The 24,021-nt window shown below is 42.6% G+C and overlaps 1 protein-coding gene across 6 annotated transcripts in view; it reads left to right on the forward strand.

The window, feature by feature from the left end:
* LOC101940050 (uncharacterized) overlaps positions 1–24,021 on the forward strand; it is a 235,839-nt gene that overhangs the window by 15,215 nt on the left and 196,603 nt on the right. For 5 of the 6 annotated variants that reach the window (XM_065565193.1, XM_065565188.1, XM_065565196.1 and 2 more), the window contains exons 1-2: positions 791–1,162; positions 13,244–13,312. In XM_065565193.1, the coding sequence (XP_065421265.1) occupies positions 923–1,162; positions 13,244–13,312 (309 nt within the window). In that variant the 5' untranslated portion in view covers positions 791–922. Of the gene's footprint in view, positions 1–790; positions 1,163–13,243; positions 13,313–24,021 lie in introns of those variants that run through there. The other variant, XM_065565205.1, reaches the window with a different exon arrangement.

The raw sequence follows: 24,021 nt of genomic DNA on the forward strand, positions 1-24,021 counted from the left end.
CCGTGGATCTGCTTGTTTGTTTGTTAGGGTTAGGGAATTAAGCTGGTATGCTCAGCAATATTCTCTCTTTCAATAAAATGGTCTGTAATGTCCAAGGCACCAGTCCTACAAAGGCTTATGCATGTGCTTAACTTTAGGCATGATGCGTAGTCACATTGAAGTCAATGGGACTGGTCTAGTTAACGGCGAACATAAGCCTCACAGGATCTTGGCCAAAGGCTTTGAGTACCCTGTTGGTCAAGTACATAATTGCTGCTGCTACATTTGCTTACAGAGTAAAATCCACCACTTACTAAAGTGATTTGAGATAACTTGAGTTGTATTGTTAAAAAAAAAAAATGAATTCTGTTTACCAGGCTGATTACCTTCCCTATGAAAAAGCTTGAAATTTGATTTGGTTTTAAATGAAAGCTTGGATTCTGTAGAAGTCAGCAAAAATAGTGGTAAGACCTTAAAGTCACAAGAACTATACATTTTCACTGTCACTTCTGATCAATGCCATTACATTTTCTGTCTTTAAGTGTTTTATCTTTTTTTTCTTAACCATGAACAATAGTAAAAATTTGATTTTTCTTACACTGAACAATTTTGATCACTTTTTCTAAAAATTGTGATACTTAATTTAGGGTGGTTGTTTTTTTATGTTGCTTAGCCTTAAGGTAACTAGCTTGGATGCGTTTGACTACAGTCTTAGACCTTTTCAGGCCTCAAGAGTTTACATTCCTCCTTTAGTTTATCATTTACAGGATGAGCTCATACCCTTGTGAAAATACCTGAGAAAACTCTCTTGGCTACCATAGGCACTGTGAGTGGATCATTTTAAGGCTAGCATTCCCCCCCCCCCCCCATTGCACTGTCCCTCTTCTCTTCAGATTTTGAACTTTTTGTCTTGAACCAAAGTGGAGAAGGATAAAATGCAAATATGAAGTGCTTTGAAGTGAAGGCAAAGACACCTGTTCTTCTTTCTCAAACAAACCAGGCCAGTTACTCTGCCACAAAAGGTGTAAATGACTTCACGTGCAACAGAAGGCAAAGGACACTCTATTTTCACGGGAGCAGGAAAAACCTTACATTGACCAGCCGTCCATCATGGCAGCCCTGCCTATCTTCCCAGGAAAATGTTTTCAAGAAATGTATGTTAAAAAACTCTGCTGTGTGTAAGGTGAGTGTGAGGTCCAATATTTCATTAAGTTACTGTTTCATAAGGCTTCTATTGGATTCAAGACAAAGGCCAAAACTTTGTAAAGTTCTTAAAAACAGTGTTGAAACAAATCAAATGCTAACTATGAACACACATGAAAGCTGCTTTTGATAGCCTTTATCTTGAATTTTAGTGAAATGTAAAAGCACTGATTGGACTTCTTGTTAAATATTTTTTTCTGACTTAAGTGAACTGTGGTTGTTCTCATGCTTAATTTTTTGAAGCTGTAATGTTTGTAAAAACAAAAACAAAGGTACCCCTTTCCATTTTTGTTATTAATTTAGTTATGCTATTCTGAAGATGATTTTAGTTGTTTGCTTTTTCTAAATAGGGCTCTGAGTTTGTCCCAATGTACAGAATTGCTGCATTGTTGAGACATTGCTGCTCAATTCAATATTAAACCCTACACAGAAAATAAGAGTCTTGAAATTTAAGGTACCCCCCTCCCCACAAGTAATCTAACTTTTAATTGAGACAAAGTTGGAAACCTGGGATTTGTTTTTATTCTTGCAGAGTTTAATAAATGAGTAGCCCTCCACACTAGTTAAAATTTAAAACTGTATGTTTTGCTGTGAGGTTTCAGACTAAGTTTATTTGCTGCCTAGGTAACAAATCCAGATGTGGCACTTGTCTGTGTATTTTACTGAATTATGTGGACCAAGATGAGCACAAACACAGCAGACTGTAGTTAGCTAAAGTGTACACTCTGGTATCCCAGTGCGTTACCAGGGAAAATAAATATTGTGCTCCTTCATATCACTTGGATTTGGCTGGAAGTGAAACCAGAAGCTTGGCATTTAGATATCACCAAGACACACTGTATGATTGCCCTTATCTTTAGTTGATCTAAGGTTGTTTTACTTTAGAAAGTAATTGCTTTGCGTATTGACTAAAGCATCATGACTGCAACTAGTTTCAGCAAAAGAGAAAATTTAAAGCACAGGGAAGAATAGGCTTGTTTGGGGTTGAAGAAAATTAACAGTTTTTCCCCCCTTGTTATCCTTTGATACCTTTCATCTCAAGATCTGTTTTCTAATTTATTTTCAGTCACTTTCAAGTTTATGTTATTGTATTGTATAGCTGTAGTTACTAGAAGTGATGCAGTTGTTCAGATTGGCATTTTCAAAGGCTTTGTGTCACTGTGTTTTGGAGGAGCAGCTCCATTTTCTGATGGATAAAGCTGACAGGCAAAACTGTCGACACGGCATTGCTAAGTGGATGATTTAGAAAAGATGTGTGCCCTGCTGTACATAATCTAACTATTGCTGGTCTATGGGATTTAATACTGTGATGAACTGAGATCAAATACGGTAGTTATTTAAAAAAATACTGATGTTTCCTACATTTAATAATATATATATATATATATATATTTTTTTAAAGTAGATATGTCATTTGAGGGGTGTGATGCAAACAAAACTCTCACTGATTTTAATAGGAGCTTTGCCATAATAAAGACTGAAAACCAAATACATCCTTCATTCCTCCACCCTAGTTCCCCCCGAAACCCAAGTAAACTGCTCTCCTCCAGGCTAGTGACTTGGCACAGCTGCTCCAACATCTTTATTACAACTCATGGACTATAATAGTAGGTAGAGCTTTCCTGCACCCACTCTGGAGATCTACCGATTGTTCCCTTACCATGCCCTTAAATTCCCTCTCTGTGGTGCTGCTGCCCCTTCACAGGTTGCTCTAATCCCCCTCCTGTCTCACCTCCATTATGGAACTGCAATAGTTCCATTGCATTTCGGGTCTTCCCCACTTGTGAAGGTGGGCAGGCAGGATTTGGCCCTGTTTGGAGTATGGGTTTGGGCCCAAAAGAGATAATAGGTGATACCCTGGCCCCACTGAAGTCAATGGGACCAGGATTTCCCAATTATTAACTGCATTGATGGTGGAGAGTGTTATCCTATACAGGAGGAACTCTACACTTCCACCATCTGAAGGGTTATGCTGGCGAGTTTTCCAAGACTGAGAAGTCCAGTGGAAGGCATCTCCCACTGAGGGGATGAAATAGGGAAATAGTCAAGGGGATGAAGCACGATAGCTGACAAATGAAGTAGGGAGAAATAGTTTTAAAAACTCATGGTTGCTATTATGCAAATAGCTTAATTAAGGAAAGGAAGAGTTGTTTCCTCACAAAGATAACATGCATGTCTAAAGTTGTCTTAATATAAAGCACTTAAAGCAAGCTTAGAGCATAACCAGATCAGTTTTAGCTTCAGGTTATTAAAAAGAGAGACTGAATTTTTGACTCAATAGTATTAATGTGGATGGTGAATGCTTTTTATTCATTATTAGGGCATCAGTGTAAGAATAGCTGCTCAGAAATCATGCAGCTTTATTAATCTGTGCAATTACACAACTTTTTCATTAGATACTTTGGGCTAAATCCTGCTCCCCTTACTCATTTGTGTATAGGGTGACCAGACATCCAGATATTACCGGTTTTGTCTTATATAGGCAACTATCCCCCTCCCCTAAAAAAAAAAAACGGTTCCAATTTTTCACACTTGCTATCTGGTCACCGTACTTGTGTAGCCCCACTGACTACAATGTGAGTTTTCTCTGAGTAAGGGGATACTGAGAATGATATTGCCAGGATTCTTTTAGAATACCTTGCAGTTCTATTTACTGTACTGACTTTTTTTTATATTTTTGATATGCACACGCAAATATTGTCATAACAGCTCCGCTATAAATGATCCAAGAATTACTGACAACACATTCTTTGCACAGCCCTAATTTATAAATGTGATTATCTTTAATTTTAGAGAGAACTATTTTATCTAACATAAGTTGCATATGTGAGAAGTTCCAGAAGGTAATACAAAATTTTAAGAAGTGCACATCTGTCTAGTTTTGACAACAATGAATCTTAAGTAGATTTGCATGTTATTTATGTGTATCAAAGTGACACTCCTATTGTAGATCAAGAGTCATAGCGAGCTGCACTTGTTCCCTATCTTACCCCTGGTGGTGTTGTAAATCCAACTTCTGCCCATCCTATTGTTCAAAGAAAAGCAGCCATATTGTGCTGATTGCTATTAAATTAAAGCAGAAAGGGAGAGAAACAAACGTGGAAGCCCATCTTACCAGCAGGGATGCCACTACCTTTTATTTGGCCTTTTGGAGGTCACAAAGTCAGTGCAGGCATCTGACCTCTGATAACCTCTTCAGTGCCACAGCGAGCAGTTTCTTTCGGAAGAACTTAATTAAATACAACTGAATTTCCCTGCTAACGTTTGTAGCTGAAAAGGTTCTTCTTTGATTGCTTGGTGTTTGCTGGTGAGGGGAAAACAAAGATGCTCCTTTTGTTCCCAGAAGAAAAGTTAGCATATGTTAGTTCAGTATTTGTGATTTCCTTTAGTTGTACTGGTTCCTCCCTCACATTCCACAGGGTTCTCTCATAATGCAGAAGTATCAAAACTACGGAGTAGAACTACACTCAAACAATTTAAGACAGATTTTTATAAATCTCAAATTAGGCTAATCGTACTTTTTTGGAGGTAATTTGATATAGTCTAAATGGAACTGTATTACATGATCTTGGTTATGCATAGGATTTGTGACTGGCAGTAACTTTGATGTTAACCATCCAATACAAAACTTTATTATTTATTGTACAAGAATAATTGAAAATAGACATGATTTATTTAGTTTTCCTATGCCATGCTAATTTATTTTGTAGACAGGAGAAAATATTAAGTTCCTTGTTATGGTACACTGTATTTCTTTGGATTGTTGATTAATTTTAAATACCTGGATATAGATTATCTCTTTCAGGCCTTGAGTTTGCTTCTGCTTGACATTTTCTAAATCTAAATATTTAGAAACGGAATCACTGGCACAATATTTGACTCCTGACAAAGGCTGTTATTGATTCTCAGAAACAAAACATTTTTGATTCAGACTGAAGAATGAGATTAGTTTCGAAGGAGCTAAGTTCTGCCCATCTTGTTTATTGGATGTTTTTGAAATAGTAAACCTTATTGAAAGGTCTCCTGATCTGAAGTGTGTGTGTGTTTAAGGGAGAGAAACTTTAAACCACGTACATACTGCACTAAGGTATATCCCTATGTCCAAGGCACCAGGGGTAGGGTTCTTTCCCACCCCTGCAATGCCTGGGTGAGGATTTGAACCAGCCAGATCACTGGCATTGGCACAGGGTAGGTGGGTCAGAGGTCTTACATAGGGAGTGGACTTGTGATTGAGGGGCAACCAGCATCTGTTTCTGGATGCTGCTGTGGGTGTAGAGGCTCTAAGGTTGCAGGAATGCACCTTGCTGGCAAGAGTTACTCTGCCATGCTTGTAAGCTCTACAACACCCAGGGCCGGTGGTACCATTTAGGCAAACTAGGCGGTTGCCTAGGGTGCCAAGATTTGGGGGTGCCAAAAAGCTGTGCCCCCAATTTTTTTTTGACAGCATTCCTATCAGGGCCAGCTCCAGCATTTCTGCCGCCCCAAGCAAAAAAAAAAAGCCGCGATCACGATTGCGATCGACGCAGCAATTGGAAGAAAAAAAAAAAAAGCCGCAATTGGCGGCGGCAGTTCAGCGGCAGGTCCTTCGTTCCTAGAGGGAGAGAGGGACCTGCCGCCCCCGAATTGCCACAGGTGCCGCCCCTCTCCCTTGGCCGCCCCAAGCACCTGCTTGTTAAGCTAGTGCCTGGAGCCGGCCCTGGTTCCTATACTCCCTCCCCGAGCGCGCGGTCGCCACTCCACTTCTCCCGCCTCCCAGGCTTGCAGCGCCAATCAGCTGTTTGGCGCCGCAAGCCTGGGAGGGGAGGAGAATTAGAGCAGGAGTGGCGTGCTCGGGGAGGAGGCAGAGCAGAGGTGAGCTGGGGTGGGGAGCTGCCGCGGGGGGGGGGGGGGGGGGCGCCTCAAGGCGGGGGGGGGAGCTGCCACAGGGAGGCACCTCAGGGTGGAGGGGGGGTTGGGAGCTGCCGCAGGGGCACAAAACTTCCTTGCACCGGCCCTGACAACACCAGTGGTAGCAGAAAGACTGGCTCAGCTGGCAGTCCTTCCCCCCTTAGGGCAGAGGAAGAACCATGTCATCCAGCCCATAGGCACTGGAACCAATGGTCAAAGTAGATTAAAATAGGAGGGAGATCACTGACTTCAGTGTCTATATATGGTTAAGTGTGTTGATGCCATGTGGTGAAATGACACTGCATCATTATGTGTGATGGGGCATGACATGGGGACTAAGGAATAAATAGATTCCTTTCAGATACATGTCCCCAAGCAGGCCTGTAGCCACTCAAGCAAAAGTTTCATCTTCTTTGCTATTAATGATTCACTCACCTCTGATCATGGACATATATATAGATCCTTTTCTGATCCTGCAAACAAATACGCTGGGGCAGACACCTGAATCTGTGCAGAGTTCCAGTGCAGTTAATAGCTCTCTGTCCAGAGGTGAGATTTCATATATTATTGCATCTGTTGGCAGGATTGGGGCCACAGTGAGCAGAAATAAAGTGGTCAAAAACTGATTGCAGAGATCATGTTCCCAACTCATTAGAGGGAATGCACCCTGGTAATGGTAAAACAAGCTTCAACATTCAGTCATCTCTTGCATCCAATTTGCTAGGTGGTTTCATTTATTAGTGTACATTCAAGTATGTGAGCACTTGTTGGTCTTTCTTAAAGAAACAAAAACATTAACCCTCTAGTACACCACCTGTTTGCACTTTATTGTTCACTGTGAGGGGTTTTTTATTAGCTAAGTTGTTTTGCTTTTTGTTAACTTTGTTCTTTATGAACATGCAGGCTGCAGTCCTATTTCTTTTTGCTAGAAATGGACTCTGTTTGCCATTAATATCATACTTAGGCTGTCTCTCTCTTATAAGGTATTTTAAAAGACATAAAGCTTTTCTATTCCTTTATATCTGTGTACATTTAGTTTGGGGCTCTGCCTTTGCAGCTTTCCAAATGTACTTGATTTAGCTTTCAGTATATAATTACTGCCAAACAAGTTAATTGCTTTATAAGTGTCCAAAACTCCCTTGTTTCATTTGCATTCATTTATCAACCTTCATTATACAGCCACTGTTCCACATAAACACAAATGATTGTTAATGAGTTCCTAATGTCATATTCATTAGAAAATCAGGTTAATGGCTAGCAATGAATATCTGAGCTACTTGTTACTTTCAAGTGTGTTTTTTCGTGTTAATTACAATACCCTTTTATTTATAAAGAAATCTTACCTGTCTCTTAGTCTGACTAAAACATTTTGAGATCAAACCTTTGTGAAAACCCTATAACTGCTTCTCTGCTGCACAGCAGGTGCTTTGACTTTAAAAGGAGCATTGGATATGTATTAATAAACATTGGATACGTATTAATTTGTGGCAGCCAATTTGTTATTAGTTTATGTTTAACATATATGGTGGCTACTCAAACTTGGTTTCATACATTTAAAGCTATTTTATTTTAGTACGAGCAACAGAAAGCACTACATGTTGCTTCTGAACAATCATTAGAAATTTGGAGAAGAGGAGATTATTTTCTTTGATAGGCTTCTGCTGATCCTGTTGATACATATGGGCGTTTCAGATATGTAGGACAACAGTTCCCTTTGTGGGAGTATGGCAACATAAACATTAAAAACTATATATACTGTCACTGTAACTGCTGAGGGACAAGGAGCAGGAGACACTAAAAGTAAATGAAGTGATTAGCTGTATGTTACCTAATATGTATGTACCAATAATATTTTCTATTTCTATATATAGTTTATAAATAAATGAGTATATGTGTGCGTATATACACACAATGGTGTAGATCTTCAGCTGGTGTAAATTGTCACAGCTCTGTCAATGAAGCTGTGACAATTTACATCAGCTGAGCTCTGCCCCTATGAATTGACAAAGCAACTTTTGGGAAAAAAATGTCACTGTTTTAATATCTGCATATCCCCTGATGCTGTGGTGTACATAGCATTGAAAGCTGGCATTTATTGACACTTCCCAGCAGGAAGCCTCGTCTGATGTCATTTGAGACACAAGAAATGCAGTTCTGTTTTGAAATCATGGGAAAGGCATGAGGCTTTCAAAATTGTGTTCTGTGGGAAGGACCAGTCTGGGACTAGATGTAAAACTGAGGTCTTGACCATTTTTGGTCATGTAAAGACCCCAATATACTTATCACAATAATAGGTAAAAGCATTTTCCTTGGTATCCTGATCAAATTACATTCTGCCTACCCAAATTCCCTTGCTTCTGCCATAGGATAATGCCTCTTAACTTCCTGTCTCTAACACTATAGTGAGGTTATGTTAGTGATATTTTCATGGTTGCTGCATTCCACCGCAAAGGTGGCTGCATTTTCCTGATGGGTGAAGTAATTCTTATGTGTGTAATATTATGTACTGTTTTTCAATTTTGTATTTTGACTTACAGGAGCTTGGTAGGCATAATTTACATGACTACTTTCCAAGCATACATCATATATACATGTGCATGTGTAAGCCTTGTATATCAAAATTGTACACACTTGGACTGAGGTGGAGGTGGAAATAGGAGACAGACTTGTTGAAAGTCTCTGGATAAGGATAAAAGGGGTAAAAAAACAAGGGTGATGTCATGGTAGGGGTCTACTACAGACAACCTAACCAGGAAGAAGAGGTGGATGAGGCTTTTTTTAAACAACTAACAAAATCATCCAAAGCACAGAACTTGGTGGTGATGGGGGACTTCAACTATCCAGACATCTGATGGGAAAGTAATACGGCAAGGCACAGATTATCCAACAAGTTCTTGGAATGCATTGGAGACCATTTTTTATTTCAGAAGGTAGAGAAAACAACTAGGGGAGCAGCTATTCTAGATTTGATTTTAACAAATAGGGAGGAATTGGTTGAGAATTTGAAAGTGGAAGGCAGCTTGGGTGAAAGTGATCGTGAAATGACAGAGTTCCTGATTCTAACAAATGGTAGGAGGGGGAAAAAAGCACAATAAAGATAATGGATTTCAAGAAGTCAGACTTTGTAGCAAACTCAGGGAGTTGGTAGGTAAAATCCCATACAAAGCATCTCTAAGGGAAAAAACAGTTCGAGAGAGTTAGCAGTTTTTGAAGGAGACATTATTAAGGACACAAGAGCAAACTATCCCACTGAACAGAAAAAATATGAGGTATGGCAAGAGACTGTGCTGGCTTAACCAGGAGATCTTCAATGATCTGAAACACACCCATACCCACACACAAAAAGAGTCCTACAAAAATTGCAAAGGATGAATATAAACAAACAACACAAGTATGTAGGGACAAAATTAGAAAGGAATATTTTGCCCTCCCCCCCCCCCCAACACATTATAATAATTAATAGGAGGCGCTAAGCAATTGCTTAGTTTGCTTATCCCTAGTTAGTGCCGGCTCTGAGGTCTAGAAAATGAACTCTGAGGAAAGATTGAAAAAATTGGGTCTGTTTAGTCTGGAGAAGAGAAGATGAGGGGGGACATAACAGTTTTTAAGTACATAAAAGGCTGTTATAAGGAGGAGGGTGAAAAATTGTTCTCCTTAATCTCTGAGACTAGGACAAGAAGCAATGGGTTTAAATTGCAACAAAGGAGATTTAGGCTGGACCTTAGGAAAAACTTCCTAACTGTCAGAGTCAGTTAAGCATGGGGACAAATTACCTAGGGAGCTAAGTTCCCTCTAAGCTGCGCGGCCGTGCAGCAGGCTATCAAGGGCCACACAGGCAGGGAGAGGCACCTCTCCCCTGGCGCTGGCCCCAGAGCTGCCCCAGCGGGGAGAGGCGCTCTCTCCTGGCCCTGGGCTGCTGTGGTGAGAGAAGGCTGGGGGGAGTCCTCTCTCCCCGCCACAGCCATGGGATAGCCTGCACTCCAAACCCCTCATCCCTAGCCCCACCCCAACCCTCTGCCCTAGCCTTGAGCCCCCTCTCACACCCCAAACCTCTCATCCCTGGCCCCACTCCAGATCCCTCATTCTCCATCCTCCCACACCCAACCCTCTGCCCCAGACCTGAGCCCCCTCCCACATTCCGAACCCCTCGGCCCCACCCCTGCCACACATCACCTCCATATTGGTGCACATAACAAAATTCATTCTGCACATGGATGTAAAAAAATAGAGAGAACATTGCTAGGGAGGTTGTGGACTCTCCGTCATTGAAGGTTTCAAAGAACAGGTTGGACAAACACCTGTCAGGCATGGTCTAGTTATTACGTAGTCCTGCCCTGAGTGGACTAGATGACCTCTCAAGGTCCCCTCCCATCCTACACTTCTATGATTGTGTGTGTGTGTGTGTGTGTGTGTGTGTGTGTATATAAATATGTATATGGTCTATCTATGACACATGCACATGTATATATGCACAGGAGTTTGGAAAGTGAAATATACATTCAATGTATCCATCCTACATTGATCAGTTAAAGATATCTGGCACTTTTTTTAAATATATAAATCATGATTCATGCCAAATGTTCAAATGGCCTCCCTCACTGACATTCAAAAAGCAAGGCTTAGGGTAACATTTTTAAAAGCAACTAATTGACTTGGGAACCTAAAGGTGTGAAAGTCAATGGGACATGGGTTTCTATGTGTCTAAGGCCATAACTACACATACAAGCTTATAGTGGCACAGCTGTACTGATACAGCTGTGCCGCTGTAAGAGCGCTTGTGTAGCTGCGTTATGCTGATGGGAGAAAGCTCTCCCATCGACATAATAAAACCAGCCCAACGAGCAGTGGTAGCTGTGTTGGTGGGAGAGCATCTCCTGTTGACATAGTGCTGTGCACATGAGCGCCTATGTCAGCCAAATGTATGTCACTCAGGGGTGTGGTTTTTTTCAAAGTTTTGCCGACATCAGTGCTAGTGTAGACATGGTCTTATTCACTTCTGAAAATCTGACTTAGGCTTCTGTGTCACTTAAATGCTTTTGAAAATGTTTCCTTTGGTCACACAACATTTGTATTTGTACATGCAAATGGTTTTACCTGCAAATTTGGAAGGCTTAGTTATGTGTGCACTTTGAACATATAGCTCTTATTCAGGGGTGAAAGTAGAAATAGGGACTTCCTGGTACGGGGCTGGATTGGGGCTGGCTCTGGCCCCCGGAAGGGGCGGGGCCTCGGGCGGAAGGGGCGGGGATAGGGGGTCAGAGCCAGCCTCGGCCCGCTCTGTACCGGTAAGTGCCCTCTCCCACCGGGGTAGCAGCGGCAGTTGGGGGCTCTGGCAGCAGTTTAAAGGGCCCAGGGCTCGGCCGCTGCTACCGCCCCAGGCCCTTTAAACCACTGCCGGAGCCCCCATCTGCTGCTGCTACCCCAGTGCTCCGGGGGCTATTTAAAGGTCCAGGGCCGTAGAGGCAGCATGAGCCCCGGGCCCTTTAAATAGCCCCCAGAGCCCCGCCACTACTCCAGGGCCCAGGACTCCCCTGCTTCTACTGCCCCAGCCCTTTAAATAGCCCCCGGAGCCCTGGGATAGCGGCGGGGCTCCGGCGGCTATTTAAAGGGCCCAGGGCAGTAGAGGCAGTGGGAGTCCCAGCCCTTTAAATAACCCCTGGAGCCCTGCTGCTACTCCCGGGCTCCAGCAGCAGGGCTCTTGCCACAATTTAAAGGGCCTGGGGCTCCAGCCACTCCTGGGAGCCCCAGGCACTTTAAATTGCCGCCTGGGGAAGCTGGGCCGCCCCGGTACGGCACACCGGCTCTTGCCGGTATGCTGTACCGGGGCGTACCGACTTGCTTTCACTTCTGGGAGGGCCCTTGAGAAGCCATGGGGAGAGAGCAAAGAAAGACGTATGTGTCCTTGGCAAACAATAGTGACACAGAAATTGCCACAGAAGAACTGACCCTGGGTCCATCTAGCCCAGTATCCTGTCTGTGACAGCAGCCAGCATCAGATGTTTCAGAGGAATGGGTAGACTATTTAAAAAAAAAATTGAAAAATTTAATTTCCTGAGTTGTGAGATGAAATAGTACTGACAAAAATATTGGTAGAAGAAGTTATTCAAGTAAAAAATAGCAAAATTTGTTTAATACTTAGTGAAAAATATTCAACTACCTTTATTCTTTACAAAGGGCATAACAGTTTCTAGTTAATGCTGGCCAGTACAGTTTGGTAGTAATCAAGATCACATGCTCAGGATTAGGGCCCCTATTCAGCAAAACACTTAGGTATGTGTTTAAGTCCATCCCTATTCAACTAGCCTTTGATCTCCAGCAAAACACTTAAGCGAGTGCTTAATTTTAAGCACGTGAATAGCCAGAATGACTTCAATGACACTGCTGATGTGCTTAATGTTAATGGTTTGCTGGATTGGAGCCAGAATGATTAGCACTTTGCAGGATGGAATCTCAAAGCACTTAAGCATGTGCCTGAAGTTAAGCACATACTTAATGTTGTGCTGAATAGGGATTGACTGCTGAACCAGGGCACAAGGCAGATTGTTATAATATCTTTTATGCTGGAAGTTTTATCTGGTTGTAGAAAGTACAGAGGCTGGGTCCCAGAGCCAAGAATGGAGAGGGAAATTTCTCCAGTTAGTATTAGAATGCTACTTTAACAAAGCATAAGAATGATATTGGGACAATGACTCAGATATTGAATATTATTTATTTCCTATTGCTTTGGTCATGTTAAGAATGTCACCCAGGACATGCTGGGGAAAATGTGTCTTTCTTCACATCCTGCTCAGAGAAGAGAGGCCCTAGGCAAGAGGGCCATGTCTAGCCAAATGGTTTAATTTGTAATAAGATACCAATTAAGCATTTCCCGAAGCTGTTTGCTAGTGAGTCACAACTACAGAGTCCAGAAACTTCCCAAAGAAAATGGGCTGCAGAAAAATGGAGAGGAGAGACCATCCAGCTGCAGTAAAACAACCCCATAAAAGGCAAATAATTAACTCAACAGTTACATTTTATATTTTTCAGTCTGATCTGATATTTACAGTAATGTTATGAAAATCTCTTTAGACCTACCATACTATTGACATTTTTAGACATTAATCTTAGAAATGGTGTGTTTTAACCTGAGAAACTAGATTATAGTAAATAGAACTACTTATTTTTATACTTACAGGTGGTCCCTTACTACACAACCTTTGTGAGTGGTGCAACTTTGTGGGATAGAGGCATTTACCATCCTGCTGTAAGTACTATCTCGGTCCCACTGTATTGCATTAATTGTTGTTTTGTATCCTGTGCATGGCTGCTCCACCCACACCAGTTCTCCACTCCTGCAGCGATACTTTGTCTTTAAGTGTTCTGTATGGAAGGGGCCTTGTACAGGCCCACGGACAATGGGTCAGTATCTGGCTCAGAAAATATCCTCTGCTTGAGCTATTTCCTCTCCTTGCATTGAACAAAATGATGTGTGTATTAATTCTGGAATCAATGAGACACAGTCAAAGCTATAACTCAGAAACCACAGCAATGGACATGTCAAAAATACCTAGGTAGCTAACTCAACAGCATTAACACCATCCAAGTAAATAAGTGTCAGCAACTGGAAAGACAAGTGTCGGTTACCAGGGTGATGGATGTTGGAGACAGACAGAACTCAGCCTAGGTTTCGCAGGGATTCATTATAATAAAGTGTCTTGTTACTAGACTAGCTGGACCTATCAAACTGCAACAAGAAAATATTTGACAGGAAACATAATCTTAACTTCTCCCCCTTACCCATACTACCTAACTCTTTAACTCCTTATTAGCTGAACAGTATTACTGCAACATCAATACCACACCAGCACACCTGAAACTCACACTACAACTGTCTGGGATTTTTTTTTGTTCGTTTTTGTGCTTGTTTTATTTCTTGTTGTGTTATGGGGCATTTATATTCTGATCGGATTTTGAGCTGCTATTGATCACATTATTGGATAGCTTTCAAACTTCCAATCCCTTAAATACCCCCCCCCCCAAGGATTATAAAACAATACAGATTCCTCCCCCCTCTCCCCCCCGAACAAATAAAACCTTGGAGTGCTCGCTCTGTGTAATGTTCCTCAGTGTTCTCTAGTATTATCACCTTTACCATTTAATGCACTATTCAAATGTCTATATACAGAGTATTTTAGGACTGTATAGATATTGAGATATTGATTTTATTATTCATCTGCTTGCTAAGAATCAAAATCAGCAGTATAGGTGTAATTTGCTCTTCAGTAGAGCTACAAAGCACAAAAATTACAAGAATAATTTCATCTTTCTCTTTCAAATAAAAATAAATAGCTGAGTTCATCAAGGAAATTGCTGACCTGCTTTTTCTTTCATTTGCTAATGATCCCCCTTTTCAGTGAATTAAGCTTGAGCCAACTGATTTTTCTGAAATGTGTACACGTACATCTAGTAAATTAATGTAAGTATGCCTATGAAGATGGTAGCCATAGGCCAGTGCTTTTCGTTGCCATGGATCCATTCCAGGCCTCTCTGATTGTAGCTTGTTAGGGCTTTGTTTATACAAGTAGGAACTGAGGAAAAATGGTTTTCAACTATTCTTGTAATTTACATTTTAACAGTTCTAATTGTACTAATTTCCTCCCTATTCAGTGTGCCTGGTAAGGACAGTAACCTTCAGTGATGACCACATGATTCTTAAAGTTCAAGCCAAAGGGCTATGCTCTGCCCTCATTTATTTTCTGTGCGACCTTGGGAATAAGGGGTTATAACTGATGATAGAAATTTAGCCCCCAAAGTCTCTTTGTGCAGAATAAATAGACCTGGCAACTTACTTTATCTTAGACTCATTACAGCCATCTAGAAGGTCGTCTACAAACATGTTCCTTTAGTGTGAAGATTACAAAACAATCACTTGAATTTTATTTTCTCCCTGACTTGATTACCTATGATGCTTGGTAGATTTTTGCCAGGGAACCGAACCTCCTCCCCCCTGCCCCGGATCCTGATTGTTTCTTTCAAAATACTCTGTTCATGTTTATGTTAAGCATTTGGCTTATTTTTGAGAAAACGTTGAGGCTTCTGTGACTACCACAGTAAGGTATCAAACCCTTGTAGCTGAGCTAGTTCCACTGGCACTACTGTTGGAGGAAGTCATAGGGACACAATGACCCTGAAAGTCTAGCATTGTAGGCTACTGGCTTAGATTACTGTACAGAGAGAAAATTACTGTCTAGAACAGCACCATGTATGTCGCCTGCTTGTAGGGCCTGCCGTGAGGGATATGAAGTGTGTGAAATCCTGCAGGGAACTGAGGAACGAGTATTATGATACATTGCCTTTTGCTGGTCCTATAGTTACCTGCACTAAAGGATCTGCAGAAATCTCTCCATGTTTCCTGGCTGTATCTGTATCCTAGCAGGAATTCACATGCTTCATATCTCTCACTTTCTCTTTCTAGATATAGATAGCTACTGTATATCTAGAGAGATATTGGAGCTTATTCCGCCACCACGCTGGCAGTATGAAAGGGCTTTAAGGGGATGAAAAGGTGTCAATATAATTTCTGCCTACTTTACGGTCCCTTTACACTAATAAAGTGGTATAAAGGAACATTAGGCTAAATGAGAATCTTCCCCAAGTGTTTCTAAATATGCTAAGTGGCTTGTTTTGTAGTTGTTGTTGTTGTTTTCCATTCTGGTGATGAGCACCGTTAACCTGAATTTGGCTAGTTATGTTTAAAATTGTTCCAGACTGTCTGTGTCAAAGACAACATTAAGTGCTATAACTGAAATAAATTACTTCTGATTCACTATCACAAATACACATTAATAAAAAAATAGAGCCTAAGTTTGTGGCATCTGATATGCCACATTATTTATCATTTATATTATTATTACTAAGTTATTTGTATGGTGGTAGCACCTTGGAGCCCTAACCATGGACTAAAATTCCATCGTGCAAGGCTCTGTACAAATACGGAACAAAAAGGTGGGCCCTGCCCTAAAGAGTTTACAATTTAAGACAAGAGACAACAGATAGATACAGATGGATGAGGGAGTACAAGAAAACAATGAGACCCTATCATGCTGCCCAATACAAAGTAGTCTCTGCACACCAGCAGCCAGACCATGTATTAAAGTTCTACATGAACTAGGTAGAAAGTTCCAACTTTTGTTTGTTTCCTCCCTTCTTTTATTTTGTTCAGGTAAATCTTGCTGGTGGCTGTGTGTGAATCATAATATGTCCAGTCCAGTAATAATAATTTAGGTCACATCTTAAATTTTTACTTTCCACAGTCACTAGTATGATGTGAATGTATCAGAGTAGCTGCAGAAAACAGTTCAGGCAGGTACTGCGCACCGGTGTGTGTAAGGGGGAGGTGAGTGAAGGGGAAGAGAACTGGGCCACATACACCCCTCCCCTGCTGCAGCCCTGGATGATCCAGTACTGCGCAGGGCACACACCCTTCGGGGTAACTCGAACCCATGCGGCCTCCTCCTCCCCTTACCCATGTGGTGTTTGAGAGAGACACAGTGGAGAGGAACCAGCCAAAGCGGGAAGTAGGGAGAGCAGATACAGAAAGCAGTTCAAACAGGCACCTAAGGATGCAGATGATGTCATCAGACTGCTTTTGGCAGTTTTCACTTTGAACATTGTCTCTCCTGTGTTGATTGGCTGTTTGTTCCTTGCCTCATGGTCTTCAGCCTCTTGTCACTTTTGTGCCTTCCTTTGTCTTTCCATCAAGCTAATCTCTCCTAACATCACCCCACTGAAAGGATTTAAAAACAAATAAAAAAAATCACTGAACTAACATGACATTTGCTGTCATTGTATTGTTCACTCTGCTTGTGTGATACCCCTTCCCTTACCCTGCATCTGTCTTGTCCATTTAGGTAATACGCTCTCTGGGGCATGAGCATCTTTTTCTATGTTTGTACAGTGCCTAGCACAATGGGACCCTATTAGTTGTTGGCCACTGTGCACTGCTGTAACAATAGATAGTCTGAGTGGGAATCTAAAGAAAGAACAGGTTTATCAATGGAAGTATACAGAAATGTTCAAGGTATATGTGCTTTTACCAAACAAATTCACTGCAAGGTGGTGGGAAAGACAAAGAGGCAAGTGGTTTTACCCCTTATATTATCAACTTCTGGGAGGGATACGTACTACTTTTCTGCCAGTGGCTCATCTTTCTTTTCTCTGTAATAAATATAATCAAAGAGTTAAACACTGAGTTCACTTCCTGCCCTACTACAGCTTCTCTTCCTAAAAGTTGCTTTGCTATTAGAGGACACATTTGCTTGTTCTTCTCCTTTTCCCTTCTATCCTGCAGAGGTACTGCATGCAACATTGAAGTCAACAGATGTCATCCTACTGCCCTTAGGTTTGCATAAAGTTAATGACAGTTGTACATGTAAGGGCTGCAGGCCCATCCCCATGATTTAACTCCCCACCACCTGATCCCCGCTTAAAGGAACTAGAACCAAATAACTTTCTTATTGGCTGGGAGAAGCAAGTCCTATACTCAACTCAATGGCATTTCTCTGTTTGTTTGGAACATGATAATTTTTGAATGTTGCATCCTATCAATCCCAGAATTTTAGGGGATGTTCTCGGCATCAGTGGGTGAAATCCTGCAGATTTTGGTGAAAATTGGAAAATACAAAGATGGAATGGGGGACACGCAGAGCCTCATGCATCTGGTTAGAAGACCCAGCAACTTCAGCCTCCTCGGAAATTGTTTAGAGATCAAAGTCCCAGTTGATGGCCGCCATTAACACCTTCCATCTCTCATGTCTGCCCATTCTTCTAATAGGGTTAAAAAATGTTCACACCATGAATGACTTATGAAAAGAAATAACAACGGTGGGAGGGATGAAGGGGCATAGGGGGCACACAGAATCCCTGGCAAATGGGGGGAAAATGAGGACCTGGGGAAGGGGGCAAGGGGGGACAGGGAGTCCCTGAAATAAAAGGGGAAGAGAGGGTGGCAAATAGGGAACTGTGGGGAGGGAGGGAATGGATTAGGGTGACCAGATGTCCCGATTTTATAGGGACAGTCTCGATTTTGGGCTCCTATTACCCCCCACCCCCGTCCCAATTTTTCACACTTGCTGTCTGGTCATCCTAGAATGGAGGGATGCGAGGAACCCTTAGTATGTGCAGTGCGCATAGCCTACAGGAGCAACAAATTGACCTCTAGTTTAGTTAAACTTTTTAATTTGAATAGCACCTGCTGCAAAATTATCTTTAAAAGGAAATGAGCACTTTGAATGCTGCAGGTTGGATTCACCTGAACAGAACTCGGATGTCATCAATTCCCATGATCTTGTGAGCGTTCTGATTGTGGGCCAGTTTTGTGCGGTGCTTGCCATCTTGCGAAAAAATGCAACTGTTCAGGAATTTTGCTTGAGCTGCCTGAAGATTCTCTTATGGCCACTAGAGGCCACTGTGCCACTTGTGCTGCTGGCATCCTTAGCAGCTGCCTGCTGTACTGGGGTGCCCCTGTGCACTCTGAGCAGGACCCTGGAGCAGGTGCAGCATAGCAATGCCTGTTCAGCAGTGTTAGTCCAGAAAGAAGGGGTTAAAGGAGGTAGTAGCCCAGCAGAAGAACCTCTCCTGTAGGTTGGAGATGGGGCAGCTGCTGGTGCTTGCCAGGGATTGGGAGCTGGGGCTGTGGAAATGGGGAGCTACAGAATCCTGCTGGGGTAATGGGGGTGGGGGGGATACAGGAATCTGCCAGTGGGGAGCAGGGAGGGGCTCGGGGCAGTTTTGAGGAGAGCAGGAAGATGGTGCACAGGGGAGTTGGGGCCTGTAAATTTGGGTGCACATTTTGTATTCATTTAAGGGTCATTTTTTGACTTGTAATTGTCAAGCAAAATCAGGAGGAAATCAAAACCAAACAGGCCAAAAATCATGAATTCTCTTTTAAATCTCACAATTTTGGAATTGTGACCCTTGGACTTGGAAATACAGGAACTCACACAGTAAGTCTGAAAACAAAACTCCCTTCTGGGGCTCATCCTGCCTCCATAGTTAGAAGCTCAGAAAGATGCTCCCTTGTAGAGGGTGCTACATTTTTTTTCTTTTTAATGCTTTGGAATCCAGGGTCTGACATGGGCAGTGCATGGTGGTCAACTAAAGCCCTAGATGCTCCCGCATGCTGCTCTCTGCTGGGGAGCAAACTCAGTAAATCCTGGCTTAATGAGACGTCTGTGCATAAAGGGGTAAATGGAGCTCCTGTGGCATGCTTTCCGCATTCGCCAGAGTTTGTGGAAGGCCTTCAGTGCAAACTATGTAGCGGAGTTTTGGGGCTGACTGGAGATCTTTCTTTCTTTCTGTGGCAAACTCTTAACCTTACTTATCGTAGAGATGTTATACAGAAAGAATGGGCAAGGGCAGCATTAACTGGCACTCTGCACTCTCTGAGCCCCCAGGAGACCTCCCAGAGTACCATTGCAGTAGGGAAACTCTAAGGCAGCATTGCCACTGAGCTGGCAGTGTTGTCTGTGTACAGTCAGAGTCTGGATACTAACGCAGAGCATGGCTGCCTTGGCGCCTGGACTTCTTTGGGGTTCTGTCTGAGGGAGAGGCCTTGCCCCCTGTCAACTGGTGCTGACTCCTTCTCTTTGCAGGAAGAATGAGTGTCACAATGTGAGTTTAAATTCGGAGTTTTTGTGATTAATTTTTCCTCATCCATGTCTCTGACTCAAAGGAGGTCATATGGCCCAGAAAGTATGACTGTCAAGAGCCAGTGGGCATTTCTTTGTAGTGACTTCTCCATCGAAGGGTGTTCTCACTCTGCCAGTGGATACTAAATATCTCTTGTAAAAAATAATTTGCATTCTTCCACTGAGACTTTAAAAATAACAAACACTCCCCGTTGTTCAGACATGAGCCTACAGTTTGTTGGCTCCGCAGTTGTAGAGCTGGCCATCCAGCAGAGGGAGCTAACAAACCCAGCTCCAAGCATTGTGCTGCATCACGGTTCAACTAAGGTTAGGGAGAAGAAATGCTATCTGCTGTGGCATGCTGTTTGCAGAATTACAATACCTACTCTCTAATTGGAGTGAATGCCTTGGAGTTAATAGCTATGTGGTTCACACCCAAGCAGGCAGTCCCCATGAGGGATGGTTGGGAATTGTTCAGCAAAACATTTTTTCATTGGAAAATGCCAATTTGTCGAAATTGGAACTTTCCGAGGAAACATTCCAACAAAACTTTAGTTGGGAAGATTTCTCAGGTCCAAGATAGAATTTTTGGGGGAGAAAGGGGTGGGGGGAAGAGAGAGAGAGAGACTGACCCATCTTTAGAATGGCTAGTGGTTAGGGAAGCCTGGGTTCAAGTCACTGCTCTGCCTGATTGGAACATCCCAGGTGAGTGCCCTGGCTATTGGCTATTTTTAGGTGGATCTGTCTCTGGGCTTTGTTGTGGAAAATTTTGGAAGGTCTAGTTTCATTCTGATGCAGAATGAAAACAAATGTGAAAACCTCAACTTTTGTTGTTGTTGCAAAACTGAATTCTTGTTTTCCAGCCAGCCCTTGTCTCTATTTCCCTAACCTGGTACTCACCAGGATCGATTCAAGAACAGCAAGGGCCCCCTGAGGACTTGCTTAGCTTGGGGCCCCTCCTAAGAGATCATTCCATCATTCATACATTATAAACATATACAATTAGCAAAAACTTCATCTGTAAATTTTCCCATTATTCACAGATGGGTGTGGGATAGGAGGACGGTGCAGGCTTGATGGGGATGGGCTGGGAGGACTGGGAATGTAGAGATGGGCAGGCTGGGTGGGAAGATGGCTGAGTGAAAAGGGCATGTAGGGACAGGTAGCAGCAAGGAAGAGGTGGTGGTGGAGGAGGTGCCTCATCGGGGCAGCATGAAGCAACAGGGGGAGGAGGAACAGGAACAGACCCTAGGTAGGTGAGCCCAGAGGAATGTTTGCTTGTGCCAAAAAACCCATAGAGGGTAGAGGAGAAGATGTGTCTTTGGGCAGGAGGCGGGCCTTGGAAGAATCCTCGCTTGGGACAGGAGTTGTCTCCTGGAGGCAGAGAGGCTGTTCCACTTGGAGTATCGTAGCCATGGTAAGAGGGACTGCAGAGGAAGCTCTACTAGGCCACAGCTGAGGGGGGAGGAGCAGAGTCAGGGAACAGGGGCCTTGAAGGAATCTCAATGAGAACAGTCCATGGAGGTTGGGGGTGGGAGAGAAATCCCAGCCCAGGTCAGGAATGGGTTGAGGAATCTGGAAGCTAGGGAAGAAAGAGGATATTGATACACTTTCCCTCTTGTGTATCTCCTGGCCCAGAACCCCCATTTGTCTTGCTTGGTTTTGGGTTGGGCTTGCAGCTCTGGGAAGCTCCAAACACTGGGCCAGGCCTGAAGGCTGTGGGTCTAAGATGCATAGAGTGAGCAGTTTGGCTTGGTACTCTAGCACTTAGGACCAAGGTGGTATATTGGGAAATAGCAAGCATGCACAAAACCCTTGTGCCCTATGCAAGTTTGCCCTATACAAGTTTGCCCGGTGGGGGTCCCTCTGTGACTTCAGGTTGTGCGGCATGTCAAGTCTGGCCCTACTGCTCCTCGTGGTCTGTTGCTATTATTGGTTGTGTTGTCTCAATTTAGGCTGTAACTTCACAATGGAAAATCTTGTCTTGTACATGAAAAGCCCAGTGCATACATAGGTGGTTGCAGTTAAAGGGCCTGACTCTTAATGTAATTATTTGCACCAGTGCAATGTGAGTGCAACGTGGGTGTAAAACATCACCTGTCTGATGTGTTAGTGTTTGACGCTCATTTTGCGTTGATGTAAACTACTACCCAAGATTCAGGCCCAGCCTTTTTCTACCAAAGTGCACATTTTTAGCTGTTTGAGATTTTCCTGTATATACACTGGAAACTTCTGTATTTCATTGTGAGATATTATTACTGATTTGCAATGTGGTAGCACCAAGGAGCCCTGACCATGGACCAAGACCCCAGTGTGCTAGGTGCTGTACAAACGCAGAACAAAAAAGATAGTCCCTGCCCCAAAGAGTTTACAGTCTACGTAACTTATTAAATCTAATTATATAATTGTAACTTTGAATATCCCTAGCTAATATATTCTAATATATTTATTGGCTTATTAAGTGCCTTTACTGTTGCTGGAGCAAGTTTTATACATAAACCCTCACATTCCTAAAAGCTGCATCAGAAATCTAATATTTGTCTAATGACACCACTGACATCACTTTTACGTTTCCTTTAAGGCTTGTAGGAAATGCCTCGGATACACAAGTAACATAATATTTAGCTATTTGCAGATGAGATTGTCCTTACAAACGTATGGAATATCAAATTGTGACAGGCTATATTAGTTGAATGTTTCTAGTGTGATAACCATAAGGAAAAAAAGGCTAACAAGGTTGATATTTAAGAACGTGCAATTAGCCTTGAAAATTAACCACCTCATTAATATCAGTGCGGAAAGTTTGCATTACTTTTGATTTTGGACCACCATTTAGTTCAGTTTACATTGTCAGGGTTTTCCTCACAACCAGGAGGACTGGAAAGTTAGGCCGAAATTTTCAAAAGTGACCTCTAATTTTGAATACCTCTAATTTTTGGTTCACTTTAGACATCTAGGGGCTGACTTTCATAGGAGATGAGCACCAACAATGTAGTTGATATTCAATTGAAATCTGAAGTAACTCTGCTGAAGTCAATGGAGCTACTCTGGATTTACACAAATGCCTAAATTAGCCCCAGGTGTTACTTGTTCCTTTGGGCTCAGATTTTTAAATTACCTCTTAGGGTATGTCTGTACTGCATATTAACCTCTGGCTGAGACTCAGTTTTAAGCACAAACACCACTACTGTTCACACATAAAGCCTTCTGACTCAAGTCAGAATCCTCTCAGGACTCAGGCCTGTGAACTCACTTAGGGCTGAATTCCACTGTGGCATGGGTCCAAGCCCACTCATTTCACAGTGTGACTGCTGCTCAAGCCTGGGGACACCATGTTTGTGTCCAGAGAATCTGGCAATGCTATCCCACAATCCTCTAGGCCTGTGTCTCCTGGCCCTTCTATGCCCATACTTCCAACTTGATATAACTGCATAATTACAATGGTATAATTACAAATACTATGTCATTCCCTCTCTCCATTGCATTGTGAAGTCCCATTATGAGGGCACACACAGCATCCCTGACTTCTGTTGCATGTGTGAATCCTGCGCTGGTAAATGATTGGTGCACTTTCTGGTTGAGTATACTGGTCCAGCAATCCATCTGTGTCTTGAGTCCACTCCTAGGAAAATGGCTCACTTTTGTCTTCACAGACGTGGTATAGCACACAACAGGCCACAAAAATGCAGATGACATCCAAATGGTTTTGAAGGCAGAGATTTCAGTCTGCCCAATGCACATACCATCACCGTCCTACAGCTTCTGAACATGTAGTTGATCCTTCTTTTTTTTTTGTTCAAGCCCTCTGTGATCAGAGTAGAGTTTCATAAGCCATGGCAAAAGGGTTTGTGGGGTCCCCTAGAATAACAGTGAGGACAGTGACTCCATTTATAACAATATTTGGTGGGAATAATGTCCCACCTTGTCCATGAAGGTAGAGTCCCGATTTCAGTAAAACCCTGGTGTCATGCATTCTGCCAGTACGCCCTATGTTGGTGTCCATGAACCTGCATCTGTGGTTGACCAGAGCCTGCATAACGATGGAGTAGTGCCCTTTGTGATTTTATGTACTCATGTTCCGTTTGGAGGGCAGTCTGTGAGCATGAAAGTCTCATCAATAGCCCCAGCGCAGTTTGGAAATCCCATTCTCATAAAGCCAGCAATTACTTCAGGAACATTGTTTATGGCCAGCACCTTTGGGTAAATCACAGTCCTGATCACCTTTCAAACCTCCACCACCACAAGCCCTGCAGTTGACTTGTCAACACAAAGCTGGTTAGCCGTT

This window comes from Chrysemys picta, chromosome 1, assembly GCF_011386835.1.
Source record: "Chrysemys picta bellii isolate R12L10 chromosome 1, ASM1138683v2, whole genome shotgun sequence".
Classification (NCBI taxonomy): Eukaryota; Metazoa; Chordata; order Testudines; family Emydidae; genus Chrysemys; species Chrysemys picta.